The sequence below is a fragment of the Cheilinus undulatus genome, linkage group 3, assembly GCF_018320785.1.
Source record: "Cheilinus undulatus linkage group 3, ASM1832078v1, whole genome shotgun sequence".
NCBI classification, from domain to species: Eukaryota; Metazoa; Chordata; class Actinopteri; order Labriformes; family Labridae; genus Cheilinus; species Cheilinus undulatus.
The window spans coordinates 20,731,515-20,755,819 of record NC_054867.1 but is presented as its reverse complement, the minus strand read 5'-3'; the positions used below and the strand labels follow the sequence as shown (position 1 = coordinate 20,755,819).

At 40.1% G+C, this 24,305-nt stretch overlaps 1 protein-coding gene across 2 annotated transcripts; it reads right to left on the bottom strand.

Moving 5' to 3' along the window:
* Nucleotides 1-462: 462 nt before the first annotated feature.
* ell2 (elongation factor for RNA polymerase II 2) lies at nt 463-23,003 on the bottom strand. Of its 2 annotated transcripts, none has more exons than XM_041782606.1 (12): nt 22,796-23,003; nt 19,707-19,754; nt 16,489-16,613; nt 16,211-16,374; nt 13,049-13,308; nt 12,560-12,684; nt 9,012-9,084; nt 8,235-8,907; nt 6,472-6,544; nt 5,914-6,085; nt 5,240-5,284; nt 463-3,069 (listed from the first exon to the last, which is right to left on the bottom strand). In XM_041782606.1, the coding sequence occupies exons 1-12, from the start codon at nt 22,964-22,966 to the stop codon at nt 2,953-2,955; spliced, it is 2,046 nt and encodes a 681-aa protein (XP_041638540.1). In that variant the 5' UTR covers nt 22,967-23,003; the 3' UTR covers nt 463-2,952. The 2 variants fall into 2 exon arrangements, with proteins under 2 accessions (XP_041638540.1, XP_041638539.1); XM_041782605.1 differs by having other exon boundaries at nt 8,235-8,910; nt 22,796-23,002.
* Nucleotides 23,004-24,305: the final 1,302 nt, after the last annotated feature.

Here is a 24,305-nt window from a genome sequence, read left to right as displayed (position 1 = left end):
AAAATTAAAGAGTTTGTGATTGACTATATTGTTTTAACACTAGGTGTTGCTGTGTTAATTTGTAAATAAACATTATAACGTGAACTTTTGACAGATTACAGCAGTATGAATGAACCGTGCTCATTTGCTTCTCCATCCGCTGTCCAAAAACCCAGTTTGCAAAGCATGATCTTAATGCACAAATGCTTATGAAACTTATGAAGTTTGGTTGCCTTTGCAGTTTGCTCTAAATCAGGGGTTGACCAGAGTCCCCAAGACCCCCAAAATCCCTCATTGTTAGCCATTATTGAAAGCTAAAGTGTAGGCTTGCATATTTCTGTATGTGGCCCCCTGTTGCCTTCAGGCTGTGACTGAACATGCAACACCTCTCATAACATGGTATTCAGTTATCACATCATGCTTAGAAGACACACGGTAAAATCAGAGGAAAGTATTAATAAAAAGGACATTATAAAACATGTGCCAGGTAAAACTATTTCGTTTTTATTGAAATGTTTTGTACATTTTCATGTGGGCAGGATTAGATTTCACACTTGATTTTCAGTGGTATCTCACATCCAAACACTGCCAGGGCATTTTTAATGGTCACTTCCTCATTAAGACTCTTGATCAAATTCCTCCCCTCCCTCTTATCACAAGTTCTCGATAATCAGACCTGATTTAGGTTAATCTGTGTTCATGAAGACTGTAAAGAGGACAACAGCAGTGATGACATCTTGACAGCTGCACAGGAAGCCTTGGCTTCAAAATTGGAAGTGGCTTTAGGGCTCTATTTCTTTCATTCTAATTCTGGGAAATGACTACTGCAAGGGAAAACAGGAACAATAAACCAAAACACTGGCCCTGTAACCCACAGCCATATTCAACATAGATCTTAAAGAGAGCCTCATCTCTAATGAACATTTTTAACTGCAAATGTGACACATCCAAGTAACAAGTGTTGATTTTCTGTCCAAAATAACTTGAGTCATCACATGCAAGTAAATTGAGTTTGTGGAAATGTTTAAATGATTCTGACAAGCCGACAGAACAGCCAGTCTGCTGCAGAGACCGACTATTCGACTGAATGCCAAAACCAACATAAATGGAAAAGAGAATGGGACACTTTATTTCAGCAGGGCATTTTGTCCACACTTGCTGAACATGTATCAGGAGGGGTTTCCCACTTTGGAAGTTCAAAGTCAACATGTCTCCACTGTGGATCTTCTGATGAGCTTAGTGTATCAGTTCCAATGTTCATCCCAAAGGGTTTTAAAGAGGTTTAAGTTGCTGAAACTCATACTGTATGTCAGTAAAAGCCCTTTATCAGAAATTTTGCTCCATGGGTGCAGTACCAGAAAAGTTTTTAATTTTTGGCAAACATTCTAACACAGGTTTGTAAACAGTTTTCCCTTGCTGAAATAAAGACTTTCAAAGAAGCTTTCGATCCATCCAGTGAACTAAAATTGGTATCCATGTTAGAAAAAAAAAAAACTTTCACTACTCTGCAGAAATCAAACTGAGGATCAAATACATGGGACATCTTCATACAGATCTGTCCTCTGGAGGGTGGCATGTTTTGGCTTCTTTCTCAAACAAAAATATAACATGTTTGCCGCTGGATAAAGCTGAAGAAGCAGACGTCTCAGTCCTTTCCAGGGTCTTAGAAAATAAGGAGCTTCTTTTTCTCTTCGATTAAGATCAGGTTCTGTTACTCCAGCCGGGTTGATCCTGAGTGCTCCGGCTGGTTAAACACTATAGCAGCTTTTTTTTTTTTTTTTTTCTTATTTCTCACTTTTTTCTCCACATTGCTATTATTTTTCTCTTTTATCTCTCACTCCACATAATGCACAGCCATACAGACAGATACACGCACACAATTTGTAACACTCCTTCCTCGCTCCACCACTCTGACAAACACACAAACATACACACACAACCTGTTTCCAGGCAGTTATAGTTCCTTTGTGTTGCCTGTGGACCCTAAAGGTCAGCCTGACTCAGCATGTCTGAGTGTAAACACCTTAAGGCACCCATAATGCAATGTGAACGCAAAAACACTGATGGTGCAGGGAATACTGCCCCCCTCTGATGGGGGCTCATACTCCATTAGTCAATCCCACTCTCAACTTCATGTCGCCATTACAACTAAATTTACAATCCATGCACACAAACTGTGGTTGCTTCTTACTCAGCTCAAGTGATTTCTCTGGCCTGTCCCATTTCCTACCTCTCCAAACAGAAACAAGTGCAACATGCTGCAGCAAGGTCACTCATAACAGTTATCACGGAGAGAGAGGAAATGAGGCAGGAGAGACATCAGAGATGACAGGAGAGATGACAGAATTGATCTGGCGTGCAAAATGGCTTCACAAAGTCAAACACATAAGGCCCGCGGTCATTTTTTTTTTGCATTGTTTTCAAAAGTTAAACAATATATCATCTGCGGACTCTTCTTTTTGCACTACGAGTCCCAAAATAAATAGTTCTCCCTCTTTTTGACTTAAATACATGTTAATATTTTCTCTGATACTCAAAAATACTTTTTTTGTTCTTTTTTTTTTGCCTGAAGATAAAGTCCTTCAAAAAGTAAGAAGAAGAAGAGTCGAAGTGTTTCCTCAAAACCCCTTCACACATGCAGGCAGCTCCTCCCACTGGTCCAGTGGTATTAAACTCCACAGGAGCTCCTCGAGAAATAATAATAATAAAAAAAAAAAAAGAAAGCAAAAAGATGGGGGTAAAGAAGAAGTCAAAGTGAGATTTCACAATTGCAGGCAACAATGAAGCCAGTGGAATTCCAAGATTGGAAAAGAAGGAAGGAATGAAGACGGATAAGGGGATTAGGGAAGGAAGAGAGGTGTGTGAGGGGAGGCAGTAACTGAAGGGGAGTTTAATAACAGCCAGTTGAATCCCCCTCCTGGTTCGACATTCTGCTCTCAATACTGATCAGTGAGGACATGGTATGCTGTGCTCTCAGCACCAGGCCTGGGCTCTGCGCTGGTCATAATCAGCTATTAGCCGCTTGATGTGGGCCAGCTTGTTGTGCAGGTACTCGCAGCGTTGTTTCTCATCGTGGTAGTTTGGGCTGTGCTATAAAACAAAAACACACACTGTCAGACAGCAGCAAGTAGCCGATCAACAACAAACACCCTCACAACTATTCCACCAAGTAAGATTCAGGGCTGATTCAGAGCCAGTGCTAAACCTAGCACCAGGTCTTTGTTTTTCCATAACCACAGGACTGGCTTAGGGCCAGAGAAAACCGTTCCAGTGTGGAACCAACCCCTTTTCTGGACCAGAAGTAAGAACCAGTTTACATCAAGTCCTTTATGCTTACATCTGTAGCGCAGAGGGATGTTGGAATGTAGAAATAACAAGGAAGACAACAGAAATCTAAACAAGACAGCAAGGTATCCCACAAGGTGGAAGTCTATTGCAGTAGCTTCAGTCATCTATGTTGTTTATCATACTTTTTATTGTAGTTTTTTGTGCTTTCCTCAAGTACCAGTTTCTTAACAGAGTGTTAATGGTTACTTTCCTACAACTTCTCAGTTTCAATAAAGCAGAGGAATGCACAGTATTATTGGCATGATATCAGTATCGGCAGATATGATCATTGCTGGTATATTGCTGGTATCTTGTATCAGCCTTAAATGTCAGCAAAATATATTAATGTACCATCGGGTATAGATGGCAGACTGGAGTGCCTGGAGGGCCCCACCATGAGCCCTGAAACTTTTTAAATAAAGTCCAAAATAAAAAACAACTACCACATTGTTGATTTCCCCATGTGACTCGGCCTCTTTCCACAGGAGACAGTTGGTGATTTCTACATTAAAAAGGTGTTTATAGATTGCATTGACTAAAATAAGCATATAGGATATCAGCAAAACTCCAATCAAGTGCATCACTAATAAAGTCTGTCCATCCATCCAACCAACCAACCCATGGAGAAAAACAAGCATGGATGTAAAAGCAAAAAAATGCTTCGACCAGTCTAGTTAAGAGTTCAAGGAAAGTTCGAAATGCTAGTGACAACACCTGTAGAACGACAAAATCCGTCATCTCTGTTGCTGAATTTGGTGCTACCGTTGCTGGGAAAACAGAGACACACATTGATGTTTTCAGAGATTTGGCTCCCTAGCCAGCCCCAGTTGTGGAAAAGGAAACCAGTGTTCTGACGACCTCTATTGCTTTGTCAATATATGCTACTGCAGGGCGATACAATAGCCGTTTTTACACAGAGATTCCGCAATAAAGGTGAAAAAGAATGCCCGTCTCTGTTCCGCAACGGGCAATTCACACAAAGGTGTAACAGAGCCGTGCACGCCCAAGCTTACACACACTTCCCGGTGTCCTGTAATCAGATGGCAGCCGCTGCCAGAGCTGCTGCTTTCAAAACTTGAAAACTTGAAACTTGAAACTCTGGATTTCTCGGTTCAAAACTTTGTATTTTCTAAATGAAATACAGGGAAATCTAACATGAACATTCATTTTGGTCGATTAGATCAAATAGACTTTTTTTCCTATATGTATCTGAGTTGGAGGTCCAAATGTAAGCGGTGTCACAGCGCACGTGTTTACGTCGGAGGTCGGAAACTTCAGAGTACCGAGCTCAGTTGAACACATCGTGGAACTTTTCAGACACTGCTGTGAGCAGAGATGTGTCTGCTCTCTCCTCTCCTGTACAGAGTGTGATCAGCTCTCTAACCTTGCAGTCTCTCCAGTTAATCCACATTATTCTTTGTTTTATCCCGCTGTTGTTTTCTCCAATGAAATGCCGCTCCATTAAACAGCGCTGGTTTTTAAATCTCCCATTTATGGAGATAGCAGCGCACACTCGCCGCTGCGGAATTGCCGTGACGTCCTTTCACACTCGTTGCAGAAAAGTCTGTTATGGCTCTGATACTACCTCTCGATCCGGATCAGAGGTGGGGCGAGATCATACAGAACGGCGTTGCAGAACGAAGGCGTAACAGACACGGAAAAGAGAGGCAGTGTGAAAGCAGCTAATGGCACAGTCAAGTCCTAACCCAAACCATAACCATTTACCCATGCGCAGCAATGCAAAGTAGAACATTCGGTTAGGTAGCAGAAATCAGTTCTCTGATGATTCCTAGACTGAACTAAGTGTGAACCTGCTCCAGCTCTAGCCCAGCAACAGTCTTGGAACTGGCTTGGTAGAAAAGCGGTTATAAAAACCTAAGAATATAGTGTAAAATCAATGATGAAATTGATGAAATTCTACAAAACTACTTACTTGTTTCATCTTTTTGTACTCTTTCAACACTTCTTCTTGCACCTTCTGTAAGTAATAGAAATGACATGTTTAATACAGTGCCTATCACTACCAAACCCACTAAATAAAACCAACCCACAATGCATTATGTAAAAAAGTAATAGTTATGTTGAGCTAGTCTGAGTGAATGTGTTGCTCAGTGCTACATTTAGCTTCCACAGAAATCAAACTGCAGATTTCTCTCTGTGGTTATTTGGCACAACAGTAGCAGCCTGAAAAAGAAGCAGTGAATGTCTGATGACTTTAAACACTTAACAAAATGTGCTGCCTGGTGGCTGCACATCTCAGTGGATCAACAAACAGATGTGGAGTGTCGAGATCATGAATGATTTAGATTCATTAAAATATAAACACATGCCTTCCTACATTCTGTTCAGTACCCCAACTTTGTACCAGTTTACTTACTGACTATTATGGACAGTCTGAAGCCAAATAATTCATAAGATTTTGTAGAAATCAAGTACCACATGATGTTATACAACAACAATGAAATCATCAGCTCTGTTGTCTGTACTTTGATTATCTGCTATGGAGAAGATTGAGGGAACTCTACAGAGGGTCAATGACACTATTTTAAAGTTAAAGTGGTATATTCAACACTAGTTCAGAGTTTTTATGCTGTTTCCATGTATGACCTGGTATTCTTTGGTGCCAGGGGCCAGCTTCCTGCACTGGGCATCCAGCTGGGTGAAGCGGCGGTTGATGTTCTCCACGCGGGCGTGTAGTAGGCGATACTCATCGTACTCTGCGTTGAAGTCATCCTTGTAGCTTTGTCTCTGGTCCATGGACACCAATGGCATGTACTTCCTGTGAACACAGCAAAGAAAATTCACCGATTACATGACTATGTTTTAGTGATCTCACACTTCAAAAATGAAAGAAAAGAACAAAACAAGTTTCTCACAATGTGTCATTTACAAAGAAAGGGTGAGAATCCTGTTAAACATCTGCTCAGCTTCACTGTGCCTGATGTGCAATAAAAAACATATTCCCTGCTCTTGTAATCAATGGCGTGGAAAGCGCAATAAACAGCCCGAAACAGCAATGAAAGCAAGATACCAGACAGAAAAATTTAACACGTGTTTGCTGCTGCATGTCACGTCTCCTTGCCTCCAAGCTTTTGTCTCGTCAACATTTGCTTGGATGTTAATCAAATGTGTCAGTAAACTTTGACGTGTATGAAGTTTACTCACACTACATAGTCTGGCATCTCAACTTTGGAGGAGAATTCAGTGGATTGGACTGGCTTTTCTTTTTCTGAAGAATCTGGAAGGGAGGAAGGAAAGAGTCAAATTGAACTAATAATCCAGAATACTCAGCAACATCATTACTGTGAGGATCCATTATGTTGGTCAAAGACAGAATAAAAATGTCATCTGTTTCCTGGTATTGTGTGTGTTTTAATCCCTTTGAACTCTCTAAATTACTGTTAATATACCAGTAAATGGTGTACGGAAAAGATAACACCCCAAGATCTCTTATTTTGAAACATTTTCCCCATTTCTTCTACAGTTTTAGAAGTTAAAATCCAATTTGCATGGGACTGAATGGAATTGGACCAGCTCATTCTATAGTTCAATGTACAGTCAATGAATAAGACTGAGGTTTGTTAATCAAGATTCCAAGTGAAGAGTCACTCCCCTAAACCCAGTATTTTTGCCAAGGATGCAGATACACAAAGTTAAGACTGTAAAAAGACAGGGACCAGTTCTGAAAATGCACTCAACTCTAACCAAAGGACAGTTTTCAGTTGTAACGCCTAGTTACATCTCATCCTTGAGAAGAGACTGCACTGCAACATGCACTTATGACCACACAGACCAGACATAAGCTCAGATCGATGCCTCAACATGTTCAGACAACATGCAGTGAATCAGCATAATCACTAATCAAACTGTATGTGATTGAGGGGCTGTGAGAGATAAACACTGAAACACAGAACAACAATCCAAAGTCTGAAAGATAAACTGACTGGATGCTTCGACAGGAGGCATGTCAGTCATAAGACACATCAATGCTGCTTGATTGAGTGTGTCCAAACACACAAAAAAACATTTTCCTCTCACTTAATGTTGCCAAATAAGAATTCTTTGGTTTGTAACTGATCTTAGGAACACTGTGTACATGTGGGACATCACTCTTTATGAAGGTGCATGTCCTTTTCGTTGTTAACAGTAAACATGTTATTCTAATAAATATCGGACTTTAAGAAGAACCTCTCTCTTTGTCTATCGAACAATGCCTCAACATTTTTAAAATTTTGTGCATGAGGACTGTTTTACATTGATAAAATTTAAATTGTGTTGAAGTTTTCTGGAAAGAAAATTAACCTAGGAACACCATTTTAGCTGCTTTGATCAATTTACAGTGACTAGGGGGCAGAATACCTAGAAATTGATCTGAAAGGCTGGCATAAAGTAGTTTTTTGGTTTGGGAGAATAACATGTTAGCCAGTAACTGCCTATGTAAGCATTAACTGTCTGGGTGGTCCTTTATTCAGCAGAATTCTGTACTTGTTGCAGGAGAAAAAGCAAAGTCGTTCCTTACAACTTTAACACTGTCTCTAAGGCAGAATCCACACACCAGAACCCTGATCCTATCAGTTAGTAGCTAAAGGATAGCCATTTTTGGTTTCTTTATCTAAACCTGTGATCGCTCAGTGGTCCTGTCTAAATCATGGTTCGGTCTTTAACAACTCCAAAACAATTTAAAGGCAAGATGTTGCTTTCAGAAGCAACAATAAAAGAGAAAAGAAACATAGTAACCTTAAAAAAACAAACAAAAAAAAACCCAACCAAAAAAAAAAAAAAACAGTTGTTAGATTCTCAACAATTATGTGAAATATAATGGTGCAACAAGGCAAAAACTTGTGAGCTTCCCACGCCATAGGAATTTGGTCCGTTAGATGTTGAAACAAATGCTTTAAGGGCGGTGATAATTAAAGACAGAAACAAACCTTGATCTTTGTGAGGATTCTTGTCAATATCCTCTCTGCTCTCATCCTCAGCATTGCGTCTCTTTTTTGATTTACGAGTCTCTTCACTGGGAGGACTTCTGTCTCTTTCAATCCGTTTCCCTTTCTCCCTCTCTCGATCCTTCTCTTTGTGCTTCTTGGATTTTTTCTTAAACTTCTTGTTGGTGCTGCTGGACGAGGGAGGGCTGCTGATGACAGTGGAGGTAACTGTGAGTGATGTGCAAGAAGGAAGAGGAGGGGGGCTGGGGGTGGGGGTGGGGGCAGGTACTGGGACAGGGTGACGATAGCGGTCCTGCAGGGTCCTGTCAGAGGAGAAAGGGCTGGGTGAGGGATCTCTGCAGGAGGAACTCTGGTCCATAGGCAGGTCCTGGGTGCCACAGCCCTCCGGGGTGCTGGGTGAGTTGGAGTGGGAGGCTGGGCTGGGCTGCTGGTGAGAGGGGGCAGGCGGGTGGGACGAAATGGGGAGATGGGTGGGAGGGCCTGAGGTGATGTTGGAGGGGAGGGACGAGCGTTTAGAGTTGGGGCTGCCCTCGTCCTCCCGGCGCTCTGAGGAGGAGGAGGAGGATGACGATGCTGCTGACCCTCGATTACTGAGGTGGGAGATGCGGGCTTTCTTGGGCGCCAAAGGGTCAATGAAATCGAAGTCTGGCGGACGCTTCTGGAGGAAACAACAACAGTTTAACCAAAAAAATTGCTTATGTCCACTTAGGTGGGTGTGTAATGTAATGTAATGATGTAATGATGTTTTGGTTTTGATACCTGGGGGGATGTGGGGACACTGTCTTTGGGAGAACTGCTTGACGAGGGGGTCTCAGTAGAAAGACCTAATTTGCTATAAAAGAAAAAAAAAGGGTGAGGGGAAAGCACACGCATGTTTTATTGCTCAACAGTCCATTACAGTGGGCCTGTTGAAGAATTGAATTATTAAATCTTTTTTCTCCATTGTCTCCTCAAATTCAAAATTCATGCAGTACTCAAGGGAGTTAAGGTCCTTTGAACAGACAGCAGCTTGAAGCTTGACATGAGCCAAGAGAAGGAACATGTTAACATTTTCTGTCTTTCATATGTTTAAACTTCATGAAAGTTTGAAAATTCACGTCTCAGTAATATTCAATAACATTATTGGATATTTTTATTTGACGTAGTCCTTATCTTTTAGTTTAGAAGGCAGCGTTCCTAAAACAAACAGCAACCAGAGATTAATAACCCACAAGGGGATAGCTACAGGAAGGGCTGAGCTGTACTGTAAGCAAATAGCAATGGCTGCCAGCAGTGTAGCCCTTAGCAGCAGTTTTACCAGAACTGGGCCACATATATTTATGTGTCCTCTTATGCAGAAAAGATCTCACAATAGGCTTTAGCATGAAGTTTAGCCACCAATGAGCTCCACCACTCACTTCAGCAACAGTAGCCTGTATAACTGAGGTTAGCACTAAAGCTGCACATCTGCTACCTCATTTTGTTGTATTTCTCTGATTTGCCCGTCATGAATGTAATAAAATGAACATTTGTCCAATCACCTTCCAGGAATTTTTTGAAAAGTCCTGCGCTTTCCAAACACTTTGTACGGAAGCTTATCAGGATAAATGTAAAACATATCCATGCAATGGATATATGAAACAGTCTATCTGGTATGTCAGGTTATGGGTATCTGGCATGGGCGAAATTGTAATTTTAAACATAGACTTCAGCATTCTTCTCCTTTTTTGTACAATCAGTGCATCTCTAGTTAAGCTATGTTTTATTGCTAAGACTTTGTGATATTAACCATAAGCTACATTTTCATATTTTTTTGCTGAACGGCAATATGCAATATGATTTTTTAAAACTTTTTTTCCTCTAAAATAATTACAACAAAGTCAGTCTTAGGTGAAATCCACATGGACACTATGCCAAATATTACACAGGGACTTATTAACAGCTAGCTGCATAATGACAACATGTAAATAAAGTATGACATAATAATAAACTGTTTGTGGAAAAGCTCCTTAAATTAAACAATAATTCTGCATAAGTATTGGTCAGAAATACTTTTTGAAATGGGGAAAATATTTCATGAAATCAGAAATGGACCCCATGTCTCTGATTTTGGGACTTCCAAATCAGAATGTAAGCACTGGCGCTAATAAAAGGTTGTTTAACATTCTCACTTTTACTGCCAGAAAAAAAAAATATTGTAACAATGGATTAGTAATATGAGCCCTTCTGTTAAAGGATGAACTGAACTGGTTCCCTTGGAATATCTCATAAGCAGTTTGCATACAAAGAAAGATCAGCTTTACAAAGTCTGGCAGCTTTATTTGAATTATACTGGACCTGATCTCTCTCTCATTATCTCAAAGGGAGTTTCTTCAGCCTGGTTTGTTACCTATTACATATGTAAAAGCATAACTGCCTGAAGCTTTCTGTTCAACTGTATCCATCTGAGCTGTTTGCTCTGTTTTGTTTTGTCATTGTTTATACTTGGTTTATGGCTTTATTGCCTAAACATCTGCTTTTTGGTTAATTGTGGAAAATTAGGAAAATTAAATAAACATGTTGAAAAAAAGCTACTTCCCCATTCAGACTAAATATTTCAGAAGATAATGCTGTGGTCAATATGTATGATACTATTAAAGGTTCTTGCTGTAAACTTTTCTTTTGTGAGCAATAGGCCTGCCATCTTTTCGCTTTTCCCAATAGCCAGTTAAGTTGGAAGAAATGTACTTTAATGCAACATAAAAAAACACTTAAAACAGAAAGTAAGGAAATTTGTGTTTGATACATTATTTCTTTGTTGTAACAATGCTTCTTGGTAATAAATCTTATACTGTCGGAAAGCCTGTTTATTTCCTTTTAAATGATGCCACATTTGTAAGGATCATGCATTTGTGGGATGAGCAGCAGAGCTGAGTATGTGGGTTGCACCCATGAAAAATGTGCCAAATCTTCTCTGCCAATGCCAAACAGCTTATTTTGCTGTTGCTATTGACTCTTGTTTTGAGCTTCTGGTACCCCCAGGTGCTGTCAGCACCTGTGAGCATGGGCCCTGCTACAGTGGTCAGTAGATGTCTGCTTCAAGAATCGGCATGCCACGTTTGACTGATCTGGATAGGGCCCGTCAGTTGGGCAACTTTAAACTGATGTTCCGCAAAACCAAGTTGTGGCACTGTTTGGAGTGAACCCTAGTACCATCTCCAAATTGAAGGCCAAGTTCCATATAACGAGGAATGTCAGAGACAGGCCCTAAAGTGGGCGTCCCAAGAAGACAACACCCCAAGAATACTGTTTTTTCACGCTGTCAGCAAGAACTCTATCCTCCAAGATGACAACACTTTCCCCCACAGAGCGAGGTTTATCAGAGACTACCTCCAGAATTTGGGAGTGGAGAGGATGGAATAGCCTGTCAGCAGTCCTGACCTTAACCCCATTGAACACTTGTGGGATCAGCTTGGGTGTGCTGTTCGTGCCAGAGTGACCAACACAACCACTTTGGTTGACGTGCGACAAATGCTGGTTGAAAAATGGGATGCCATCCCGCAGCAATGTGTGACCAGGCTGGTGACCAGCATGAGGAGGAGGTGCCAGGCTGTTGTGTCTGTGTATGGTTCTTCCACACACAACTGAGGCTCCTGTTTGTTAAATGAATAAATTGTTAAATTGTCAATATGTCTTGTTTCTTCAAACTTCAATAATCCAATCCACCAAACACCAAACAAGAGTCAATAGCAACAGCAAAATAAGCTGTTTGGCATTGGCAGAGAAGATTTGGCACATTTTTCATGGGTGCAACCCACATACTCAGCTCTGCTGCTCATTCCACAAATGCATGATCCTTACAAATGTGGCACCATTTAAAAAGGTAATAAACAGGCTTTCCAGCGGTATAAGATTTATTACCAAGAAGCATTGTTACAACAAAGAAATAATGTACCAAACACAAATTGCCTTACTTTTTGTTTTAAGTTTGTATTAGTAATGACACTGTCTCACTCTTTATCTTGTTAGAAAAAAAAAAATTGATACATTCTTTAAAACTTAACATTTTTAGCCTTAGTTTTTAATACAGTCAGTGAAACAACTGGAATTACACTGAGATGCTGTTAACTGATTTTTCTTCTTGGCAGAGACACTCTGAACAACAACAAAAAAATACTTGATAAAAAATAAGTAGTTTTATGTAACAACCATCTCTACACTGTGTGAAATCCCATGGTGTACCACTTAATAACAGAACTAAAGGCTCATAGTTGATTAACACTATCAAGTGATTTAATGTGTTTTTGACTTAAAAGACAACTAAAAAGCCACATAGGCAATTTTTATACCGAGCCAGGATCCGATCAACTTGAGTCTTCTCATCCTCAGAGTAGCCAGGCCAGTCTCTCTGGACGTCACGAAATATAAACTCCTTCAACGAGTATGTGTTGTCTTTGGGGTTTAAGTTTGCCACCTGTTTTAAGTAAACACACAAACACAAAGTTTTAAATTAAACTAAGTTTAACTCTGACGGCATTAGAATGTATGTTTGTATAGAAACTTTACTTTTCCTGTGCTGGTCTAGCATCTGTACATGCAAATAATGTTAAACTGGAGGGCTTGTTTCATGTCAAAATTTATTAATTCTTTGTCAAGACTTTCTCAGGTAGATTTGTGTGTCTGGGTATTGTGTTGAAGAAAGAAAGTGGCTTTTGGATCCAGTTTAAAAAGTAATAATCAACTGAGTTTTTTCCAGTATTAAAAATGTCTCTTCAATATCAGCTTCCTTTTAAGGTGAAGTCTTAATACTGACAGAAAAATGAGGGGCCTATCAGTACCTGTTGCAGGGTGGTCCCCAGAGAGTTCCTGTCCTTTTGGTTGATCCCATCCCGCTGCAAACGGGCAAGCACTTCAAGCTTCTTGTAGGACCTCAGCGCCAGCAGGTGAATGATGCGGTCCCGGAAAGGCCGCTGGGATACAGGGTTATTGGAAAGGCACTTACGAATCGTGTTGGCTGGGTTGATGGGTGTGGAGCGTTTGCGCTCCGGGACAACCTCAGGGGCTGATAGCGCTGGCTTACGGATATGCACCTGCTTTCCTACAGACAGAAGAAAAGACAACATTAATATTTTCACCTCTGCAATGAAATACATTATCAAACAATTTTACATTGTCACATATTTTCTCAACAGCACTCCTGCCTGCCATCTCTCACTCATTTGATAAAGCAGATCTTATATGAATGCGAACAAACAAATAAAAGAAAATAGAAACAAGAGCTTAATTACAAGTTTGATTCTACCCATCAACTCTAACCTAAAAGTTTGAATAGAGAAATACTCCTAAGTCATTATTTTCAGAAGAAAATAAACAATGCATGCTTGAAAGGAAGCCAATAAACTATTTCATGGCCCAAGGAAGTTCACATGACAGAGTATTACCCCTTGAAAGATTGCAGGAACCTTAAAGAGGTTTTCCTCGTAAGCTTATCATACATTTCAGGAAAACAACAACCGCAGTTAGGCTTCCACAAAAGATTTTTCAAAGTGTCTGACACAAGTGTGATGCCAGTTATTCTTGGAGAGCTACTCACAAGAAGACACCAGCTCTTAACCATGCAGTTTACAGTTTTAACTTTATCTCTGTAGCAACTACGACTAGTCAGCACTGCCTTGTTTATTAAAGTCACTGTGTTTAAAATCTAGGACACTTTATCCATGTCGCTGAGCCATGTCTTAAAGCACATTTTTCCTAAACTGCTTCATGACCATTATGAAATACTAAGGCTCTTAAAAAGATTAAGGTTAGAGAGTGGAAGGGAAAGGAAAAAACTCCTCCTTTCATGTTAAACAGAAGGGACAAGAAGCAACGGGGAGTGGTGTAGGCTTACAGACTTTGGGTTGTCTAACATGCTAATGGCAGATTGCTGCAGGTGACATGCTTATGCAATAGTGTCCTCCTATAGGAATTATCATTCTGTATGAGGGGAAGGTACAGACACCACAAGTAAACGAACCTTTAGAGCACTACATACTACTGTATTAAATCAACCAGGCTCTGCAGTTCTCAATAAAAGATAGATGCCAGAGTCTGAGATACAAACACTAGTTTGAGACTGTTACCTGAAATTAGCAGCCTGTGAAGACAAGAAGCTAAAGGCCCCTTTTGCATGAGTAAATAGAATGCCGACTTCAAACCAGCTGCTACAGGCTCCTGTCCCACCCCTTTACTCTGCTACTGCTGCTCCTCTCGTTTTCCAGTTTCTATCTGAGCCAGTTGATGCAAATTCCTCCCTAGGGCCCACATAAACCGACCAGAGGAGGTTCTAACCTGCATAGAAATTTCATGGACTGAGACTTTTGTTTGTAGTTTACTTGAGGAAACCTTTAATAGGTCTAACATGATAGATTACTCAATTTGGATACTTTTTTGATAAATTGTGTCTAAACTGAAGCTGAAATCATCCCTGGGCCTGAATGTCATGTAAGATTGCCAAGACATATCATTTTTAAATGCAGACTTTAAAAAAATGCTTAAAAAAACAATGATACAACTAGTAGAAGTATTAATCATAATTAAACAGAAAAGGGTATGATCTCACATTTCCTTACTTGACTGGTTTCTGTATATATTTCTCTGTCAAAGTAAACATTTTTTTGTTCTTTTGAAAACATATTACCTATACTGACAGTAATGGAGAAATGTAGGATATCATTTAAAAAGCAACAGACAGAGACACCTGCCATCTGTGTTGAAAGTAGTGGTCTGCTCAGGTTTTGTCTGCTTTAGTATATATCCAAATATGGTTAAATTTCAGTTTCATGTTTCTATCATCAGTTTTCTTTGTCATCTTTTCTCTCAGGAGGAATTCCTGTAAAATAGTCCAGATGTTAGTTGCAAAATTAAAATTACTGTTTGTAATTTTGCAGTTTACTATTACCATAGTCAAATTAAATAATTCATTTCAGGTTTACAGCAATCATATTGGTAAACACTATCAGTGAGTCTGGAGGAGTACGGACACAATATTTTTTCATTGATGCTCTATCCTTTCTCTCTGTTTTAATCTGTAGTAACCTTTAGTTGAACTATTTCAAATGCCTTCCTGGTGTTCATAAAAGGCCACTAAAATATATTCAGAGTCCTCAGTGGTTTATTAGTCTGCTAACATGCAAACGTAATGTGCCTTTCAAAGGGCCACCACTCTTCCTTTGAGGTTTCCTTTACTGGTATGCTATTTTTTCCTGTTATCTTACCCATAATACCTTGCCCTTAAACTGCATAAGCACACTGACAGTGTCATTCATTGTTTATTTAAACCTCGGAAATGCGCAAGCTTGTCTTTCCTGTCCAGCAGCTGGTCTGTGCCTTTAGCCTGTATTTGTTTTGAAGTTGAGAGTCAGCTATGTCTAACAAAACAGCACGTTTGGTACAGAGCATTACATCAGTAAGATCTTCAGTTTTACATTCCTTGTCCTACCTGCTGTGAGCTGGATAAGACACATGACTAAAGCTTAAGATTTTATTAGCTAAATTTAGACTATAAAAGACAACCTTTTACTTGTACTTGTGTGAACCAGGCAGCTGGGTGTTACAGAGTTCAGGAAAGTGGTCATATGCAACTAAAACATAAAAGGCAAGTCTTAACTAGCTGCATGTGATGCTGAATAAAAGCAGCACTTGGTGCCTTTACTGTGACACTTTCTGTATCACTTGGCAAGCCTTGTGTCAATAAAACAGAAATAGCTTCACCTGCCACCTTTGCCCCTTATCAGTCTGACTGCTAATCTGGAAAATACTGAGACGACAAAATGGCTTAGTCAGTTGCAATAATGGCTTTGTATGGAGCCAGGCTGTCAGCTTTCACCCATTCAGTCTCTCAAAAGGGGCCAAGCTTGAAAGAGAAAAGAGGTGTTGATAGGATGTAGAGCAATGCTGGGGATCTAATCTGACATCTGACAGCAGCAGGTGCGCCAGTCAGAATGAAGCGAGGGTCTTACCTCTGTACTGGCCCCCAGGCTTGATGACTTTGGTCCCACGTTCACGTGTGTCTTCCACAGCCTGGGCCATGCGCTCTCGGGTCACCTGGTAGGAGTCATTAGTGGCGCACACGGTGACCTTGTCCTGTACCGTCGCCAACAATGCCAGGTGTGAGGCCCCTGAGCTGGAGACAAAGGGAGAGTAAGAGACAGAAAAAGTGAGGTGGAGAGCAACTACCCTCTAGCAATATATGATAAGACAGTAACAGCAGATTGAGTGGGCCAGTGATTGCCTTTACCTCGACACATACTGATGGATGCACTCAAAGCTTCCCTGAGGGTTATCTTTGCCCACATTAGACAGGTAAAAATCAAAATTGTGGAAGGCGTTAGAGGAGGAATCAGTCTTGGGAATTTTGATGCGCTGTTGGGGGGCAAAAAAAGTTAGATTTTTAAACAAACATAAGAGATTTATCTATCATGAAACAGCCATGTGCTTCTGTATTAAACTACGTCAAATTACACATTTAAATCTTGTCAGGGTTTTCAGGTTACACTTCAGTGTTTTATATGCAAATATTATAAAGACACAGCATTTACATCGTAGCCAAGGCCTTTCATGTAATACAAAAGCAAACACGATAAACAAAGGTCTGTGAGGTCTCAAAGGCACAAGAGAACAGCTGTTATGTACTCATGTGGCTCATCATAACAAGCAGTCCATTAAATTATTTGGACTTCTACCGAAAGGGCCAAGACAGTCTGGTTGTAGACTGTAAATCTCTGATGGCCATTCTCATAGAGCGTTCTTCTGAGACACCATCTATTTCAGAATGAAAGTGACACAATTTGCCAGTACAACATCTCCCATCTGATACAATGGCAAGAGAGTGACCTGAAGCAGCTAATACAGATGGGGCAGGCTCAGGGCATACGCAGTACAGACGGTCGTTACGTTTCAGAGGAGCGCTGCTTTAATCCCCAGTTTCTTTTTAATGAAGGCACGTAGACTAGATGATGTTTAAAACGAATATCTGCTAGCTTACTTCTCCGTTCTCCTCTCCAATTACGCATGGACAATCAGCGTGGGTGAACTGTCAGTGAGAGGACAGAGTGCTCAGTCTGCTCTAACTTCTGATAAAAAGGTTAATGTATAAAATTATGCATTTTCCCTTCAATAATATTGTAGCTGCTGTTGTTCACAAATACACGCCTGAATTTAGCATCCAGGTCTGATATGACATGGATAGACAGCAGTGTATGACAGAGATGAGGGAGAGTGACAGGAACACTGAGGAGTAGATCAATACAGCCCTACACTGCATAAACTTCATGAATTGTTAGGGTAAATACACATTCTGGAGATAGATTTCTTTGTTTTATATATCATTCCACTCTAATGTTTCTGATGTTTTTGTGACACTGGGTTAGAGAGAAAAGAGGAATTTGTTCATTTACATTAGCTTTATAAACATCATTACCAGTGTGATAGGTCAATATGAATCAGACTCTATGTTTAATGAATGTCTAATAATGTAGGAAATATTTTCCTATTACTTTGAGTATCAGTAAATACATAAGGTGTGTCCAAACTACCGGCCATGGGTCAACTGTGGCCATTGGTCCGTTTAAATTGGCCTGCAAGAAATCCATTTTAAAAAAATGCCCACATAAGAACATAAAATTTGTACCTTATTGTATTTATTAGTTTGACCAGGGATGCATGATATTGGGGTTTATATGATAAAGGCATATTTACAAATCAATTAATTTTAGCAATACATAAATGTAGTTCAGACCTAACACTTCAGTCCTTGAAACACAGTTTAAGGATGAACAAAGCAATAAATTTCAATCTCTAGAATACACTTCAAAGTTAAAGTAAATAGGATGAACACACATAAAGACTTCAGCTGTCAGTTGATCCTGCCTAAAGATAAAGGCCACATATTTTACCCCTGTAAGATAAGTTTATATTGGTCTCAGAGGTTCCCAAAACATGCCTGTGAAGTTTGTTGGTGAAAAAACACTCCGATATTGGAATTTGTATGTATAAAAAACCCTTCTGTTTCAGCCCTGCTCTGAACGTGCTGTCTCTGTGTCCGTGGCTTTAAATGTTAATAAGCCGTCTGACTCCGCCCCTCTTAGGAAATGGATGTGGCTTAACAGATGTGGCTCTCCTGATCCTGCTCTCAGCTGCCAGCTGGTTGGAGGATCAGGAGAGTAGGGTGGAACTTTCTTCCAAGTGGGGACGGCCAACCAAACCTGGGGTGGTGCTAACGCCCCACATGACATTATGAGGGGAAAACCTGAGAATGGCTTGTTTCAGCACACACTGAAATTGAAAACAGGCCAGGGCATATAATTTTGCTAGAAATGCCTGAAAAAGTGTATTTTGCACAATATGCAACCTTTGAAAAAATGGATTTTAGCAGCAAACAGCAGCATGAATGCTCCTCTGTCTGATCTGGATCTCCCCTCAAAATCTGATTTCCAAATCATATCGCTTCAATCATCCTCAAGCACACCGATAAAGTTAGTTAGCTTCCAGCAGTTTGTTCTTTTTTTGTGTCTGAATGTGGAGATGAACCGTCAGCATCTCTCTTCTCTGATGCACCCCAGCATCCTTAACAATGATTGGCTGTTAGCTTTGTTAGACATTAATTGAGGGCTGCAATTAAGACTGTTTGGTTGTGTTTTTTAAAGTACATTCACTTAATAAGCATAATGTTTGGTTATATGTTGGTTTGAGAGATGTAACAAACATTTTGTATGTTGTACTATAGCTTTTTTGTTCTGTGCAACAAGATTGTCAACCTCTGTAGCAACGTTTTGGGCAAAAACGTAAACGTACAGCCCTGGCAATGGATATCATTATCAGCTGACAATGATCATTTGCAGGCGCGGTCTGGCGTGGTAGCCATTTCTATTGTTACCTGACTGAGACTTCACCAATCAGAGACATTATTGCCACACTCTAGGATTGTGGTTACTGTAGTGTTCGTGGCAGAGATCTCAAATAAATTATGTTTTCCTTAAAAAGGGGTTAATATTTTATGACATTCTGTCTTGTACAGAAGCATATATAATTATTTTGCACTCAGGTAGCTTATGGTAAGTCTGACACGGCCATTTCTGTAACTATGGCTAATTTAAAAAATGAACTATGGAGAAAATAAACCTGGTTTTCACTTCTGTAACCATAGCTCTGAGCTCTATATTTAGAGCCAATATAGGCTGGTATTTACAATATCAGCCCATAATGGCTGTAATGTAGCAAAAATGTTCATATCTGCCAATACCGATGAACTTTTTAAGCTCATATCTTCTGATACTGATATCATGCTGATAATATTGTTCAGCCCTAACAAATACATAAATAACTTGACTTTGCTGGACGTGAAATTTAGCTGCTGCTCAGATTCTGAAACAGAGCCAGAGTTGTTTTTATTCTACCATCACACTATTTTTTCTATTACCTTTTCTGAAACTATTCTAAAGGAGACAAAGCACTTACCCCTTGGAGTCCCTTGAATTGTATCGTTGGCCGCGAAGAAGATACATTCTGAAATTGAAGGCAAACAACAAATTAATACTTTAAATTCTGAGCATTGCTGAAAGAGCAGTATCAGCTGAGCAGATAAAGAAACTGACATTTTTTCACATCATTTAAATTTTGCCTCGGAGTTTTAAAAAATTGGTTGTCAAAACATCAGAGCCTTGGGGTGCTGTCACACCAAGTATAACTCAAAGTGTGAGAGCTGACAAACAGATGTTTCTGTTTCTGTGTTTATGTTAAAAAATTTTCTCAGTTATTTGTGTTCAAAATGCAAGTTAGAAAACCTGAAGAGCTCACAGAAAGATAATTGCTCATTTTCAGATAGCTTTAAATGGCACAGCACAGGGTTTAAAGAAAATTATGAAACAAAAATATCAGATGAAGAACAGTTAACAATGACTATCATCAGAAAATAATCTGCAGATTTGAAAAAGTGATCCGTTAAGTTTGTAGTCAATGAAATATCAGAAAATGGCTGAAAGGGGGCAATTAATATCTCAGGTGGTTGGTGAATTTGCTTGTTTCTTCCTCTTTAATTATCTGCTTGTGCATGAAATAAAACAAAGGTAGAAAATAGCCTCATTTAAGACAGAATTACCAGAGGATTTAAAACATGACATTAAAAGATTTAGCTAATATCAATGTGCTGTGAGACCATAGGTGACTGCCAGCCACAAAAACTTGATGACAGTCCATGGGCAGCCAATATTTATCCTAAGTGTTCTTAAGTCAAAATCTACAGAGAAACCATGCGAGTCAACCTGACCAGTGTGGTCTTTTTCAGTGGTTTGGTGGTAGGTAAAAGTTGTTTGCCTTTTTCTGAATGGCAGCAGGGGAATTTGGACAGCACTAAAATATAGCAGGTATTTTGAAGAGGGTATTTCTGAAATGTCTTTGTTTTGTGTAGGTTTGCAGGTTTGTGTTGGAGGCTACTTGAAACTGAGATGACAGCCACAAATATGCAGTGGCTGCTTTAGAGCAGTACAGGTTAGGGTAGGAGAGCAGAGGCCTCTCTGCTTTTTCACAGCTGAAGTCGACTGAGGAACCCGTCGGCTAAACTTCTGAAATGTTGCATTGACTGGTTTAAGAAGAATGTGCATTTTATCAACAACAGCCTCTCTGCATTCCTGGTCATAAAAATAGGCTTGCTTAGTCATAGTTGAAACACATACTTATGGATTAAATGCAAACTTTAGTCGGACTGAAAGAACCCTGTCATGAGTGTTAGACCTAAGCTACACCAAGCTGCTGACTAGCTCCCTCCCCCACTATCCATACACTCTCTCTCTCACACACACAGTTCTGATCACATTTCACATCACCACAGAAAGACAAAGATAGCCAGCTTCCATAGTTCGATGACTGGTTGAGCTACAGCACACATTACTGAGAGGGAGAGAGAAACAAAAAGCAGGCAGTTTTGGCTGCTCAGTCAGCAAGAGATGGCAGGCTGCCGTTCAATGCAGTGAACAGACCAACATTACCACCAGGTTGTAGCATTGGCTCCCCACAAAAGAATTCATTCATATTCTTTGCCAGATGTCACAAATGACTGAATTATTCTTAGTTGTGCTCTAAAATGCTATAAATGTAGTCTCTCTGCTACAGGAAAATGCAGATCTTACAGGGTTTGGATTGTATGTCAAGTGACCATTTACACGGACACAACCTGTGCACCATAAAAAGCTGTGACATAGACCTCTGAACACTATGGCCCCTTGCTAGGCTACAGTGCATCAACCCTGAGCAAAGACATGGGCCCAGGCTGTTTGTTATGTAATGGCCTTCTTGGTAGCTGAGTTTCCATCAGGTAACTTGGCTTTAGGCCTCAGCCTTAAGCAATTCAAGACTATAGAGGTCTCTCCAGATTAGTTCACCTGTGCAGCACCTCAACAAGATTACACTAGTTGCACAGCTCAAGATTAACAAGTTATATTTAATCTGCACAGTTATGCAGTGCCCCATTAGCACACTAAGTTGCAAAAGCCTCTCAATTACTGGTGTTGTCAAGCTCAGGGATGAATGCAGTATATGTACTGGATTATTCTGTTCGTGAAAATATACATGGTTACACTTTGAAACAAGGCGATATAGATAACAATGGCAAAATTTTACTTATCTAGTTGTTTTATTGTTGTTTTTCATATCCGTTATCTACTTGTCTAATGTTGCTCTTCTCGTGTAGCTGCGAAAACATGCACAAAGTTTCAAGCAATTTGGCAAACAAGCCCAAATTAAATATTTGTTCTAAGTAAATCTCTGAGGTATAAGATACATCGTGTAGCTTCAGTGTGGCCGAGTTATACTGACAAAAATTATATTAATTTTGAAAAAGGGAAAAAAAAAAGTCTGGTTATGAGCGTCGTGCCAGGTGCTCACTTTTAGTTTGCTACTAGTTAAACTTTTCACCATATGGTAATCTGACCACTCACTGATAAAGCTCAAATGCCACTAACCCGTTGACAAATTACATTTCCCTTTTTTATTCGCTTACATTTTCAGCAAAGTCATAGGTAGTAATGTCGAATAAAAGTTTATGCCTGTTAATTACTACATGAGATTTAACGTTTAACGGTCAGTTTATGAATTGTCGGCTGAGCAGGCCTTACTTCGTCGACATCAAATAACTTCTTCAAAATAACATTTTCCTAATTTGGTCAAAGTAACGTTTGTTTGGCAAGAAAAGAAACGGATTTGGCTGGCCAGCAAAGCACTAGGGGTTCCGTTTAAAGTAAGCTAGAGCTAACGTTGGCTAATCACTGAGCCCAACTTTACTAACTGGCTTATTTAGGTTAAATAAAACGTGTCACTTCTTAAAACCTGGCCATATATTATTGCCAATGTGTCCTTTACCGTTTCCAGCTGATAGTTTTGATAACACAAGTCTCATATGTCAGGAAAAATCAGGAAAAAGTCGCTATGTCAACTGGTTAGCTAACTTCGTAGCTTTAGCTGTGCGTGGCAGTTGAGCTTCCCAGCTGAGACAAGCTGTGTCAGCCCGTCAGTTCTAGCTGATTTTAACTCAAATAAAAGGCCCTTTTACTCACCATACAGTTTTGGTGGCTCTCTATGGCTCTCAGTGCTGTCTCGGTCAACTTAACGTGCAATACAGTGACTCTATCTGCGCTCTCTGGGCCACAATTTAATCCGTATCTCCCATCCTCGGAGAGCGCCATCTTTACCAGCCCTCCACCATCGTCCCTTTGAGGCTGGAGCATTTAGCAGCTCAGGCTCCCTGTCCCTGTGCTCACTGTGGTCCGGGGAGGGACTACAGCTGCTGCTTACAGGACTGACAGTAGAGGATTGGTCTTAACTTGCTAGCTTGTTAGTCTTTTCACTAGCAGTCTCAGTGAACCTACAGTTAAATAAAACACTTATTAATATTATATTATAGAAGACATGACTTGTTAAAAGTGTATCAGGATTTTGTTTACTTACAAAACTGTGGTTTTGTGTCCAACAGACCCAGACAGCACACTGTCCTTTTTGTATATTAATGCCTTATATGAGGAAAACCTCGTCTAACTAATCTTCCTTTCAAAGCCCATAGCCTCTCTTTCTCCCTCTCTCTCTCTCTCAAACACACATGTAGTTACCTCTTGGCAAAACTGACTCTGCCTGCTGTGTTTTGCTGACATGGTAGAACTAATTCTGGCCCACAGAAGCTGTTAAAGGTAGTAGACTACAGTGCAGTGGGGTAAACTCTGTTTGCTATCACTTTAGCAGCATTGCATCTTAATAAATAACATAATGAAAGTATGAATAAAACCACTTTCACTATAATGGCTATACTTTGAGACTTAAAAGCTTCAACTCATAACAATAACACTGTGGGGTGAATAAACTAAAAGTAGGCTAGTGTCCATTTATTAATCCAAGCAGTATGTTTTGATCTTGTGTTGAAGCTTACTTTTGATCCAGACATATCAGTCCTGATAAGATTCTCATAACATTGCAGCAAATTTAGACCACTACTTTGGAAACTAATCTGCCTAAATGTTCGCCTACATTCATCTTTCATGTGGCTCCTGTAATGATAAGGGGAAAAAAATGTGACATCAGCACAATGGGCACAAAGTGTGTCCCCAGTAAGCTGCACCTCTGCTATCTCCCTGTGTCACTCCCCTTGACCTGGTGATTAGGGCAGCATGTTTTGGTGTGGAGTCGCCTCGGGCAGGGTGGGGAAAGGCCTGTGTGAATCCAGCAGATTACCATAGCTCCCCACCCCACCCAAAGAGTCACACAGAGACACCTTAAAAGAAGCACCAAAACTTTTAAGACTCCTTTAACTCTAACCCAACAAGAAGTTTGTTCTTCGAATAGAGCGGGTTAAAGCACATGCAGATTGTAACTCCTGAAACAACATTCATTGATCATTAGCTTTTTGTTTTCTTGGTTTAAGTACATGCAAATTTAAAATAACTAAGTCTATTTAATTTGAGCGGTTCTCTGGTCAGTCTGACAGGTTGCCTGCTGTGCAAACAATTAAATTAAGCCTTTGGGGAAGACAGGACTCATTGATTTTTGAGCTTCTGTGTTTACAGAGGTGTTACCCAA

What these genes read in the sequence shown, in the direction of transcription:
- ell2 (XM_041782605.1), bottom strand. Translation starts at nt 22,966, where the DNA reads ATGCTCCAGCCTCAAAGGGACGATGGTGGAGGGCTGGTAAAGATGGCG. An exon ending in AGAGCCACCAAAACTGTATG is followed by an intron (nt 19,755 to 22,795) that starts GTGAGTAAAAGG and finishes CTTCAATTTCAG; the next exon opens with AATGTATCTTCTTCGCGGCC. An exon ending in GTTGATCGGATCCTGGCTCG is followed by an intron (nt 9,085 to 12,559) that starts GTATAAAAATTG and finishes TTTCTTTTATAG; the next exon opens with CAAATTAGGTCTTTCTACTG.